The 13,694-nt window shown below is 40.9% G+C and overlaps 1 protein-coding gene across 3 annotated transcripts in view; it reads right to left on the bottom strand.

The window, feature by feature from the left end:
* The window catches only part of LOC106088605 (cAMP-dependent protein kinase type I regulatory subunit), a 178,939-nt gene that overhangs the window by 72,852 nt on the left and 92,393 nt on the right, over window positions 1-13,694 (bottom strand). Inside the window, exon 1 of one of the 3 annotated variants that reach the window (XM_013254196.2) lies at window positions 7,398-7,618. The exons of the other annotated variants lie outside the window; for them this stretch is intronic. Within the exon in view, the coding sequence (XP_013109650.1) occupies window positions 7,398-7,424 (27 nt within the window). The 5' untranslated portion in view covers window positions 7,425-7,618. Of the gene's footprint in view, window positions 1-7,397; window positions 7,619-13,694 lie in introns of those variants that run through there. 3 annotated transcript variants of the gene reach the window in all.

Raw genomic sequence — 13,694 nt, 5'->3', positions numbered from 1 at the left:
TATTGAAATGGGGAAAACATAAAAACTTCATTTCAAAATTGAGGGCAATGTGGTCGGAGATGACGAAAATGATAACTTCTCCTCCCAGAATCCTGGGGTGAACATTTTTCGACGTGGATTATCTTGAAGACCACAGTAGAAGCCATTGGGTAAATTTCAGTCCATTGGGATAAAAATTGAGCTGCAATTGGGTCTAAAGAAGCATAATCGGGAGATTGGTTTATATGGGAGCTGCATCAGGCTATAGATCGATTCAGAAGCCGTTGTACAATATTCCAGTCAAATCGAATAAGAATTGCGCCCTCTAGAGGCCTAAGCGGTCAAGATCCCAGATCGGTTTATATGGCAGCTATGTCAGATTATATACCGACTTGAACCATACTTAGAGCAGTTGCTGGAAGTCATAACAAAGCACCTTATGTAAAATTTCAGCCAAATGGGATTAGAACTGCGCCCTCTAGTGCCTCAAAAAGTCAAGATCCAAGATAGGTTTATATGGCAGCTATATCAATTTGTAGACCGTTTCAAACCATACTTAGCACAGTTGATGGAAGTTAAACCAAACACTTTATGCAAAATTTCGGCCAAATGGGAAGAGAACTGCGCCCTCTAGTGGCTCAAAAAGTCAAGATCCAAGATCGGTTTATATGGCAGCTATATCAATTTGTAGACCGTTTAAAACCATACTTAGCACAGTTGTTGGAAGTCATAACCAAACACTTTATGCAAAATTTCAGCCAAATGGGAAGAGAACTGCGCCCTCTAGTGGCTCAAAAAGTCAAGATCCAAGATCGGTTTATATGGCAGCTATATCAAGTTGTAGACCGTTTAAAACTATACTTGGCGCATTTGTTGGAAGTCACAACCAAACACTTCATGCCAAATTTCAGCTAAAGCGGAAAAGAATTGCGCCCTCTAGAGGCCCAAGAAGTCAAGATCCCAGATCGGTTTATATGGCAGCTATATCAATTTGTAGACCGTTTCAAACCATACTTAGCACAGTTGCTGGAAGTCATAACAAAACACTTCATGCTATATTTTAGCCAAATCGGAGAAGAGTTGCGCCCTCTAGTGGCTCACGAAGTCAAGATCCAAGATCGGTGTTTATATGGCAGCTATATCAAGTTGTAGACCGTTTAAAACTATACTTAGCACAGTTTTTGGTAATCACAACCAAACACTTCATGCCAAATTTCAGCTAAAGCGGAAAAGAATTGCGCCCTCTAGAGGCCCAAGAAGTCAAGATCCCAGATCGGTTTATATGGCAGCTATATCAGGTTGTAGACCGTTTCAAACCATACTTAGCACAGTTGCTGGAAGTCGTGACCAAACACTTTATGCAAAATTTCAGCCAAATGGGAAGAGAGCTGCGCCCTCTAGTGGCCCAAGAAGTCAAGATCCCAGATCGGTTTATATGGCAGCTATATCAGGTTGTAGACCGTTTCAAACCATGCTTAGCACAGTTGCTGGAAGTCATAACCAAACATTTTATGCAAAATTTCAGTCAAATGGGAAGAGAACTGCGCCCTCTAGTGGCTCAAGAAGTCAAGATCCAAAATCGGTTTATATGGCAGCTATATCAGATTATATACCGACTTGAACCATACTTAGCACAGTTGTTGGATATCATAACAAACACTTCATACTAAATTTTAGCCAAATCGGAGAAGAATTGCGCCCTCTAGTGGCGCACGAAGTCAAGATCCAAGATCGGTGTTTATATTGCAGCTATATCAGATTATATACCGACTTGAACCATACTTAGCACAGTTGTTGGAAATCATAACAAAACACTTCATGCTAAATTTTAGCCAAATCGGGAAAGAGTTGCGCCCTCTAGTGTCTCAAGAAGTCAAGATCCAAGATTAGTTGACATGGCAGCTATATCAGGTTGTAGACCGTTTCAAACCATACTTAGCACAGTTGCTGGAAGTCATAACAAAATCCTTCATGCAAAATTTCAGCCTTCATGCAAAATTTCAGCCAAATCGGAAAAGAATTGCGCCCTCTAGTGGCTCCAAAAGTCAAGACCCAAGAACGGTTTATATGGCAGCTATATAAAAACATTGGCCCACTTACAATCCCCACCGAAATACACTGATTAGAAGTATTTGTTTAAAATTTCAAGTGCCTAGCTTTCTCTCTCGAAAGAAAAAGCGCGCTTTCGACAGACGGACAGACGGACATGGCTAGATCGACATAAAATGTCATGACAATCTAGAATATATATACTTTAGACGCATATTACGAGGTATTACAAACGGAATGACGAAATTAGTATACCCCCATCCTAGAACAATTTGGTTCATATATTAAGAAATATTTTTTTTTTGTAAATTAAATTTTTTTTTTTTTTTTCAGAAAAAAAATTTAAAAAAAAAACTTTACATGGCAACCCTTATCCACATACCCCTCAAATAACAGTGTTGTCTCAATCAAAAATACTAAACTCACGAATTTCAGTTGTGTTGATTTTTTCTAAAGTGCAGTAATTGTCAAATTGTCACAACAAGCTGTCATGCCAAATAAATTTGTCGAACAGCAGCAGCAACAATAACAACAAACTAAAGTAACAACTTTTCGTATTAAATAATTCAAATATTTTTCATGTTTATGTAGAATTGAGTTTTCAAATGTCTAACTAAGGCATGTAGATACCTACGGGGGGAAAACGATATTTAGAGTTTGAATTGATATAAGAAAAAAAAACAAGTTAAGGCGTGATAAGTTCGGCCGGGCCGTATCTTGGGAGCCCACTTTGCGGCTTCTAGGTGCTGAAGAAGTCAAATCGGGAGATCGGTTTATATGGAAGCTACATCAGGTTATAGACCGATTTGGACCGTACTTGGCACAGTTGTTGGAAGCCGTAACGGAACACCGCATGCAAAATTTCAGCCAAATCGGACAAAAATTGCGGCTTGTAAGGGCTCCAGAAGTCAAATCGGGAGTTCGTTTTGTATGGGGGCTATAAGAGGTTATAGACCGATTTGAAGCGTTCCTAAAGGGAAAAAGGCGCAATTTCTAATATATTTTTCTAAGCAGTACAAAATGTTCTTAAAATTTTTGGAAGAGGACTTAGCCTCTCAATTAGTGGTACAGAAGGTGAAATTAACGAAAGTATTGGGGGTCTACTTCGAGGCACTTAACAACGTTACGTCGCCCACAATGTAAAGGTCTTTCAGGTTAAAGTCTTACGTCGCCCAGAATGTAAAGGTCTTTCAGGTTAAAGTCTGTGGCATTATGATAGCCGCTAATAAAATCCTGGGATGTGGTTTAATGCCTTCGAACCTCTGCATTTATGTGGCTCAAGGCCTTGGAAAACTCTGGCCTTCGAAACTCTGCATTTATGTGGCTCAAGGCCTTGGATTCGAGGTCAAACAATAACTCAATGTGCGCGGCGGTAAGTTAAGAATGCCTGAATAAACCGCAAGCTCATTATATAGCGCTGACATGGTTTACCGGATATGGGAAATTAAAAGGCGGGCGGATATGCCAGAAAAGGAGAATTTTCGGCAGGCGAAGTACTATTTGATGAGGTAATGAATGGGCCTCCGAGGCGCAGTTATTGGATGCCACAGTGGATCAGAGGTTAGCATGTCCGCCTATGACTCCGAACGCCTAGGTTCAAACCAGAAAATTTTTCAGCGGTAGTTTTCCCCTCACACAATTATGGTGACAAGTGAGGAGAATGCGTAAGAGCTATCAAATGTGGGCAATATTTTCCTCATTCAATCTTTTGCGAACTACCCCTATATACGCGCCTATTGCGTTCCAATTGATTCTTCCTTCGATTCTAGCATGACGGTTACTATATGATCTGCCTATAGCTGTTTATTTATGAAAGACCCTCCCCGCTACCTCTATTTTCAAAACCGCCAGATGGGTGCACCAATTAAAGCGAAATTTTGCATGCCACCTAATGGCACCCTAAAAACACGACAATGGTATACAATTTTGTGGTCAAATAAACTGGGGGGACGCCCCATCCCAAAATCAACCAAACGGACATGTTTACCGAATGGGACAATATGGGTATGAAATGAAAGGTATTTGAAAGTAGAGTACAAACTTGGCATTAATATGTCACCATAAGTGAGGGGGGTCCCCACCCCCCCAAAACACCACCCAACAGGACACCCTTACCGCTTTGGGCAATATGGGTATCAAATGGAAAGTATTTTAAAGTAGATTACAAATCTGACACAAAAATGTATTCCTAGGTGTCTCGTGCAATACACCTAAACTCCCCCTATTTGAGGGGAGACTAGAGCACGAATCTGATATATGAGGGTATGACAATACCCTCACACCGTACATATTTACCAACCATAACATATCAGGCTCTAATGAAAGATATTTAGGCGTAAAGAACCAATATGATCTCGAAATATCTGAAAGGCCATACTAGCACCCCCAAACAGGACTTTCCTGACCGTGGCAGTTAAAAGCTCAGATAAAATAAGAGAGAGTGAAAGAAGGCGCAGCGGAGCGGGCCCTGTCCAGCTAGTTATTAAAGACCAACGGCCATTTGGGGAATTATCCCATCGCCTCTGTCAGTTAACCATCGTTGTTACTCTCTCAGATCTACAAATGGCCTTTCTTGGCGTGCTTCCGTCCTTGAGTACTCTGCTGTATATAGCAGAATGTTTCCTAGCAAGCATATCAAAGGGAATCATCCCTGCTACCACGTGTGCTGCGTCGCTTGTGATGGTTGTGTTGCAAGATTACAAACATGCAGCCTAACCCCAAGAAGGGTGAGGCAACCGATCTTGCGAATTAACTACCAATAGCATTATGCTCTGCGCTTTCCAAGCTTATGAAGTACATGGTCAATTACCGTCTTATGAGATACTTAGAGTCCAATGGTCTTCTCAGCGATCGGCAATATGGGTTCCACAGAAATCGCTCCACAGGTGACCTAATGGCATTTCTGTCTGAACATTGAAATCGCTCTATTCATCAGTTCGGTGGGAGTAGCATCGTGGCTCTGGATATCTCCAAGGCATTTGATAGGGTCTGCCACGGTGCACTACTTTCAAAGCTTGTCGCTTTTGGTGTCGGTAATAACTTCGCCCGATTCATATCGAGTTTTCTCAGAGATCGAACTGTATGAGTTCTTGCAGATAGTTTCTCAGCTGGCGAATGTAGATTGACCGCAGGAGTACCACAAGGCTCTGTCCTCTCGCCCTCTCTTATTTTCATTGACAATCTACTGAGTCTGACTTCGAATCAGATCTACTCGTTCGCGGATGACAGCATTCATGACATGACATTCATTATCATTCGATCATAGGCCTAGTCTTTGAGAGATTCAAGACAGTAGGTGGATTATGGATGTCACACTCTGCCAGGATTTGCTGGCCATTTCCGAGTGGGGTCGAATGAACAGAGTAGATATAAATGCACGCAAAACGCAATGCTGTTTGTTGTCCCACAAACGATTTACTGACACTTTACACTCGTCAATAGCTATCGCCGTTGTAGATATCAAGCAGTCCGAGGCTCTTGATGTTATGGGCGTGAAGATATAATATGATGTCCGTTGGTCAAAACATGTATTCGAAGTGTCGAAGGAAGCATTTAAATGCTTGGGCTTTCTTAAGCGGTCTAAGAAATATTTCACCCCCTCTGGTCTTATTAAACTCTACACTATGTACGTAGTAGTAGTACGAAGATGGAATAAAACTCGCATATATGGGCCGCAGCTCCAAAATCATCCTTGACAGTGTCCTGAGGCGGGCGCTGGAGTTGATTGGTAGAGTATCCAACTCTATTGTTTCCAACATGTTGGTTGTGTGGTGCTGTTCTATCGATTCTTCCGCGGTGTGTGTTCTTCGGACATCAGGCTTCTGATTCCTGACTTGAGGTTGTTTGTCAGAAATACAAGATTTTCTAGAAGCGCGCACCGGTTTGTAATCGATTGGCCAGCTGATGGGACCATGTGCTGGGTTGTGTGGTGCTGTTCTATCGATTCTTCCGCGGTGTGTGTTCTTCGGAGATTAGTCTTCTGATTCCCGATTTGACGTTGCTTGTCGGAAATGCAAGGGGTTCTAGAAGCGCGCACCAGTTTGTAATCGATTGGCCAGCTGATGGGACCATGCACTACCGAGAGAATTCTTTTTTCGCAGGGACGATTCGTATGTGGAATCGACTTCCGGCGGATGTATTTCCCGCTACTTACGACAGTCAGAAGTTCAAAGCAAGTGTCAATAAACACCACTCCCTCTTTCCCCCCCCCCCCAATCCTTAACTACCCTCTCCAACGCAATGCCTTGCATATATAGGGGACATCCCCTGCGTGTTGGTTGATTGCATTAAAAAAAAACTGCACACTCTGAGAGTTTCGTCGAGCTATGTATGTCATGTGGGATCTTGAAGACGTCTTTAGCTTCGGTCCCAAGCAGGGGCTCCATACAGTAGACAAGAATTTACGACACTTGCGAGTAGCACTCTTCGGCTCTGTCTCACGCCGCCTATGTTTGGCATAATTGTGGAAAATGCGCTGTTCACAATCGATCCCTTATTAACAGCGTATTCCATGAGCTGATTGAATTTGAAGCGGTCGTGTATTAGGACTCCAAGGCATTTCACTCTGCCAACTTTAGTAAAAGTCAGTCGTTCTGTATTTCTGTCTTTCTGGCTGTCTGTTTTTCTGCCTGTCCGTCTTTCTGTCTATTTTTTTTTTTTTTTGTCTGTTTTTACACCCACCACCGAAGGATGGGGGTATATTCATTTTGTCATTCCGTTTGCAACACCACAAAATATCAATTTCCAACCCTATAAAGTATATATTGGGTTGCCCAAAAAGTAATTGCGGATTTTTTAAAAGAAAGTAAATGCATTTTTAATAAAACTTAGAATGAACTTTAATCAAATATAATTTTTTCAAACTCTTTTTTTCTAAAGCAAGCTAAAAGTAACAGCTGATAACTGACAGAAGAAAGAATGCAATTACATAGTCACAAGCTGTGAAAAAATTTGTCAACGCCGACTATATGAAAAATCCGCAATTACTTTTTGGGCAACCCAAAATATTCTTAATAAGCGTAAAAATCTAAGACGATCTAGCCGTCTGTCTGTTGAAATCACGCTACTGTCTTTATAAAGTAGCTATAGTGGGCACCGCACGATTTTGACTTTCGTTACTTGTTTTTGCTTCTTCTTCCCCCCTAAGACAATTTCAATTACTACGACCATGCTTAATAAATAATAAAAAAAAAATTGGACTAAATTAAAATGTAATCAAACAGTTTTTTTTTTGGAGCCAATGCAGTACATTTCACCTTGAGCCGCTGTGTGCAGCTCTTTACCTACCTGTGCGAGTAATTTTTGTATTTCTTTGGTGGCATATTGATTGGCATTTTATCTGCATTTCAATCTCACTTGAGTTGACTTACCAATTTGAGTGACAACGAATTTGACATTCTTATCAAATACTGGCTGTAGAAAACGCGATGAGAATTGAATTTGCACAGCTCAAAAAAGGGAAAAAACAAATAGATTCTCTGAAAACAAATTTGTTTTGTTTTTTTTTTTCTATTCTTCCCCTTTTGGTGGGTTATAGCCAAAACTTTAATTTTTCAACAATTTTGTTGTGTATGAAAAAATTTTGAATTTTTATTAAGAATTTTTTTTTCTATGAAATTCTTTTTTGGACATATGCCTGGGCACCACACTGAGTATAGCACAACAACCGCTCAAAAACACTTTCTATCGGAGGCACAGAAAAATTAACACTAAAAACTACCACAACAAATATGAGCGAAAAAAAAAAAAAAAATTTTAACGAAAACAAAATCCATTAATGAAATAATTTGAAATTTAAACATTTCCAAGTAACATCTCAGCTGCGAGTGGGGGAATAGAAAATTTTGATTTTCTTTGCGAGAGATATTTGCTTACTGCGACCACTCAAGCGATTAGACCATATGAAAGATTCTGAGCACAACAAGCAAAATGCTGAATAACGGAAGAAAATCCCATTAAAAAACCACTATGGCATATAGTGGCCACACACACACACACACACACACTCAGAGCAATCATCCACTCAAAACAAACAATTGATGGTCACAATGCCATTCTCGGAATAGATGAGATGAGATGAGATGGGACTGAACTGGACCGACCTAACCTAAGGTGATTTTGGGGAAAGAGGGCCAGGACAAGAGCTCATCATCATCATCGTGATGGACACTCTAGCGGGCATCAATTCCATATGCCATCCATTCATCCAACAAACAATCTTAAAAATTGATATATTGATGGCAAGCAATAAACATAACAATAATACTTAAAGCCATGACCATAGAGCACAGTGGGTAAAAACTTCAAAAACAGTTTTTTTTTGGTATATTATTTAAAGTGGTTTAGTTCGGCCGGTACCGAATTTTATATACCCTCCACCATGTTGGAGACCAATGCTAAATGCTATTGTGACAAATTTCAACCAAATCGGATAAGAAGTGCGCCCTATTAGGGCTCAGGAAGCAAAATCGGGAGATCACCTTATATATTGGGTTGCCCAAAAAGTAATTGCGGCTTTTTCATATAGTCGGTGTTGACAAATTTTTTCACAGCTTGTGACTCTGTAATTGCATTCTTTCTTCTGTCAGTTATCAGCTGTTACTTTTAGCTTGCTTTAGAAAAAAAGTGTAAAAAAAGTATATTTGATTAAAGTTCATTCTAAGTTTTATTAAAAATGCATTTACTTTCTTTTAAAAAATCCGCAATTACTTTTTGGGCAACCCAATAGAAGCCATATTAGGTTATAGACCGATTCCGTATGTTAAAGGTCACAGAAGAAGTCGCATTGCAAAATTTCAACCAACTCGGACATGAGCTACGCCCTCTAGAGGCCCAAAAAGTATGCTATTTTTGACAAATTTCGACCAAATCGATTAAAAAGTGCGCCCTATAAGGGCTCAGGAAGTAAAATCGGGGGATCAGTTTATATAGAAGCCATATCAGGTTATAGAATGATTCCGATCATATTTTGGGACTTGGGTTAAAGGTCAAAGAAAAAGTCGCTGTGCAAAATTTCAGCCAAATCGGACAGGAGTTACGCCCTCTAGAGGCCCAATAAGTATAATCGGAAGATCGGTTTATATGGGAGCTATATCAGGTTATGGATCAATTCAATTCATATTTGGCACGTATGTTGATGGTCAAAGAAAAAGTCGCTGTGCAAAATTTCAGCCAAATCTAATAACAACAGCGCCCTCTAGGAGTAAACTCAAGAAATCGGTTTATGTGGGAGCTGTATCAGGTTATGCACCGATTCAGATCATATTCGATACGTAGGTTGAAGGTCATAGGAGAAGTCACTGTGCAAAATTTCTGGAATTGGGGAATAGAAAAGTGCAAATAGTTAAAACAACCACATCTTGTCTTATATAAAACAAGTAAGGGCGTGCTAAGTTCGGCCGGAATGAATCTTTTATACCCTTCACCATGGCATGAATTGTCAAGTTCTTTAGAATAATGGATAAGAATTGTTATGCTATTGGGGATATGACAAGTTCTAGTCCGATTCGGACCATAAGTCAATTGAATGTTGAAGACCATAGTAGAAGTCATTGGGTAATATTTCAGTCTATTCGGATAAGAATTGCGCCTTGTAGCGGCTCAAGAAGCATATATGGGAGCTGCATCAGGCTATAGATCGATTAAGACCATGTTGGACACGTATGTTGAAGGTTGTGGGAGAAGCCGTTGTACAAAATTTCAGCAAAATCGGATAAGAATAGTGCCCTCAAGATTCTCAAGAAGTCAAGATCCAAGATCGGTTTATATGGCAGCTAAATCAGATTATATACCGATTTGAGCCATACTTAACAGAGTTATTGGAAGTCATAACATAACACTTTATGCAAAATTTCATCCAAATCGGATAAGAACTGCGCCCTCTAGTGGCGCAAAATGTCAAGACCCAAGATCGGTTTATAGGGCAGCTATATCAGCTTGTGAAATGATTTAAAACATACTTAACACAGTTGTTGGAAGTCATAACATAACACTTCATGGAAAATTTCAGCCAAATCGAATAAGAACTGCGCCCTCTAGTAGCTCAAGAAGTTAAGATCCAAGGTCGGTATATATGACAGCCATATCAGGTTATAAACCGACTAAGCACAGTAGTTGCAACCAATAACATAACATTTCATGCAAAATTTCAGCCAAATCGGATGAGAATTGCGCCCTCTAGTGGCGCAAAAAGTCAAGACCCATGATCAGTTTGTATGGCAGCTATATAAGGTTGTGAACTGATTTGAAACATACTTAGCACAGTTGTTGGAAGTCATAACATAACACTTCATGCAAAATTTCAGCCAAATCAGGTGAGAATTGCGCCCTCTAGTGGCGCAAGAAGTCAAGACCCAAGATCGGTTTCTATGGCATCTATATAAAAACATGGAACGATATGGCCCATTTACAATCCCAACCGACCTTTACTAGTAGGAAGTAATTGTGCAGAATTTCAAGCATCTAACTTTACTCATTCGAAAGTTAGAGTGCTTTCGACAGATCGACTTGAAATGTCATGATGATGCTTTCCACAGACATAGCAAACTTCTGTCAAACCAGCAAAAATTAAAGCTTTCAGGAACCGAACAAGGATGATCGAGAGACAGGTTTACGTGGTTGCTATATCAGGTTATAGACCGATTTGGCACAGTTATTGGAAGTCAGAACATTTCAACCAAAGCGGACAAAAATTGCGGCTTCCAAGGGCTCACGAAGTCAAATCGGGAGACCGGTTTATATGGGAGCAATGTCAGGTTATAGACCGACTTGGACCGTGCTTACAAAATTTCACCCAATTCCGACAAATATTGCGGCTTCCACACCGGCAGATCGGTTTATATGGGAGCTATATCAGGTTATAGACCATTTGGACCGTACTTGGCACAGTACGATCCCCAATCCTACATAAATAGTAAGTAAAATGCAAATTTTGCCCATGAACATTCCCCCAAAGAACAGGGGCAAACTTCTCACATATCAACGAGTGCAGTCCGATTCAAGTTTAAGCTCAATGATAGGGGGCCTCCTTTTAAAAGCCGAGTCCGAACGGCGTGCCGCAGTGCGACACCTCTTTGGAGCGAAGTTTTATATGGCATAGTACCTCACAAATGTTGCCAGCATTAGGAGGGGAAAATGATCGCTGAAAATTCTTTCTGATGGTCTCGCCAGGATTCGAACCCCAGCGAACACCGATTCGTATCTTCACCTTATTGCGCAAAGGTTCGCAGCCGCTTGAACATGGAGAGGAAAGTACGATCTGACACTGCTCTGTCGCTGGACATTGAAAAGCTGCAAACTCAAGAGATGGCAACGACATACTCCCAACTGCTTGATGAAAGCAATCCTTGTCCCGATTATATAACGGCGCAGTGGCAATCCATTGCCCTCTCCTTGGAAAATGTCGCGAAACCCGTACTTGGGTACCGGAAGCCTCCCCCAAGAAACCCATGGTACAACCAAGAGTGTCGAGAAGCTACTGAAACCAAAAATGCGGCATGCAGAGCAACTCTGCAATCAGTAGCAACGTATGAAGGAGAGGTATCGGAAGAAAAGGAGAAAAGAAAAACGTCTATTCCGCAGAAAGAAAAAGGAAATGGAAAGACGAAAGTGTGAACGAATTCAGATGTACAGGAGTCAGAATGAAGTCCGCAAATTCTGCCAAAGAATTAAACATCAAATCGATAGATTTGGTGCAGGCACATCCTCCTGCAGATAAAAAGAAGGAAATCTGGTAACTGTTACAATAAGTGTGCTGAGGGTATGGAAAGAACATTTTCCCCAACTGCTGGTGTCCGACGCTGGCGGCGCAGAGGATACCGCAGAACCAATCAATCAATGATGGTGGTAAAGAACGTTTACCTCCTAGTCAGAATGAGGTCCATGTAGCAGTGACCCAAGTGAAGAACAACAAGGCAGCAGGAGCCGACGGATTACCCGCTGAACTATTTAAGACCAGAAGCGATACGCTGATAAGGCGTATGGATCAGCTTGTCTGCGCAATCTGGCTAGAAGAACATATACCCGATGATTCGAACCTCAGCATACTATGAACCGTACACCAGAAAGGAGACAAGAAGGAATGTCCCAAATACAGTCTCCTCCCTCATCGCATACAAAATACTCTCGAGCGTACTGTGTGAAAGATTAAAACCTAAAGTCAATGAGATAATTGGGCTCTATCAATGCGACTTTAGACCTGGTAAATCCACGCTGGACCACATATTCACACTGAGCCAAATCCTGGAGATAATTGGGCCCTATCAATGCGACTTTAGACCTGGTAAATGCACGCTGGATCAAATGTTCACACTGCGCCAAATCTCCGAGAAGGACAAATCAACACCTACCATCTTTTTGTTGACTACAAAGCCGCTTTCGTTACCCCATTATGTTCAAAGGTATTTTAAGCCATGTCTGAGTTTGGTATCCTTGCAAAATTACTGCAGGATGACACTTGCTGATACACGTTCCTCAGTGAGAATAGGAAATAATCTCTCGGAACCATTTAATATCAAACTACAATAGGTTTCAGACAAGGAGACAGCCTATCATGTGATCTCTTTTATATCCTGCTGGAGAAGATTATACGAGATGCAGATGTGAACAGCTAGGGCACACTAATCACAAGACAAAACATGCTACTCTTCTATGCCGACGACATGGATATCACGGGTCGGTCACTGGAGGTAGTAACTGCAGCCTTTGAAAAAATCGAATGATAGTCAGTGAAAATGGGTCTGGCAGTAAATGGAGATAAGACAAAATGGATGGCATCAACTCCCAAAACGCCTTGAACAGATACAGAAACTGGAGAAAGTTGGCAACCACAACTTTGAGATGGTCAGTAACTTTATCTACCTCGGCACCGCCATGACCGAAACGAATGACACCAGTTTTGAGATAAAGCGAAAAATAATACTGGCAAACAGCTGCTACTTTGGACTATGTAGGTAGTTTAGAAACAAGGCCACCTCTCGACAGACGAAGGTTACACTATAAAAGACACTGATACTACCCGAGAGCAGACGAAGGAGTGCTTGGAGTGTTTGAGAGAAAGATTCTTCGTAAAATATATGAACCAGTTTGCGTTTATGGAGAATATGGGCGTCGTTTGAACCACCAGTTGTATGACGAAGATTGTTTAGTTATACGTATCAAAATACAACGGCTGCGTTGGCTAGATCAAGTTATCAGAATGGATGAAGAAGCTCCAGCAAATCAGCCTTTTAAAGGCAAACCGGGACGATCAAAAGACCGATGGAAAAATCAAGTGGTGGAAGACACCATGAAACTTGTTGTCAGAGATTTTAAAATGGGCGCAGAAGATCGAGGCGCTATTCAGCGTTCGGGAACGCTATTCTGCGTTCGGCTAGTGGAAAAAATGTTTATATATGGTCAATAGGTCAAATCGGATGAAAGATATATATGGAAGCTATATGTAAATTTGATCCGATTCTAATGAAATATTGCACACATATTGAGACGTCAAAAGAAGTGTTTCATGCTCAATTTGGTAAACATCGGACAAAAACTGTGGCTTTTACAGCCTCAATAGGCCAAATCGGATGAAAGATATATATGGAAGCTATATCTAAATCGGACCCGATTTTAATGAAATTTTGCACACGTATTAAGACGTCACACGAAACATCTCGTGCTAAATTTCG

The sequence above is a fragment of the Stomoxys calcitrans genome, chromosome 1 (assembly GCF_963082655.1).
Source record: "Stomoxys calcitrans chromosome 1, idStoCalc2.1, whole genome shotgun sequence".
Taxonomy (NCBI): domain Eukaryota; kingdom Metazoa; phylum Arthropoda; class Insecta; order Diptera; family Muscidae; genus Stomoxys; species Stomoxys calcitrans.
Note: the sequence above shows the minus strand (reverse complement) of the source record. Positions and strands in the feature narration are given on the sequence as shown.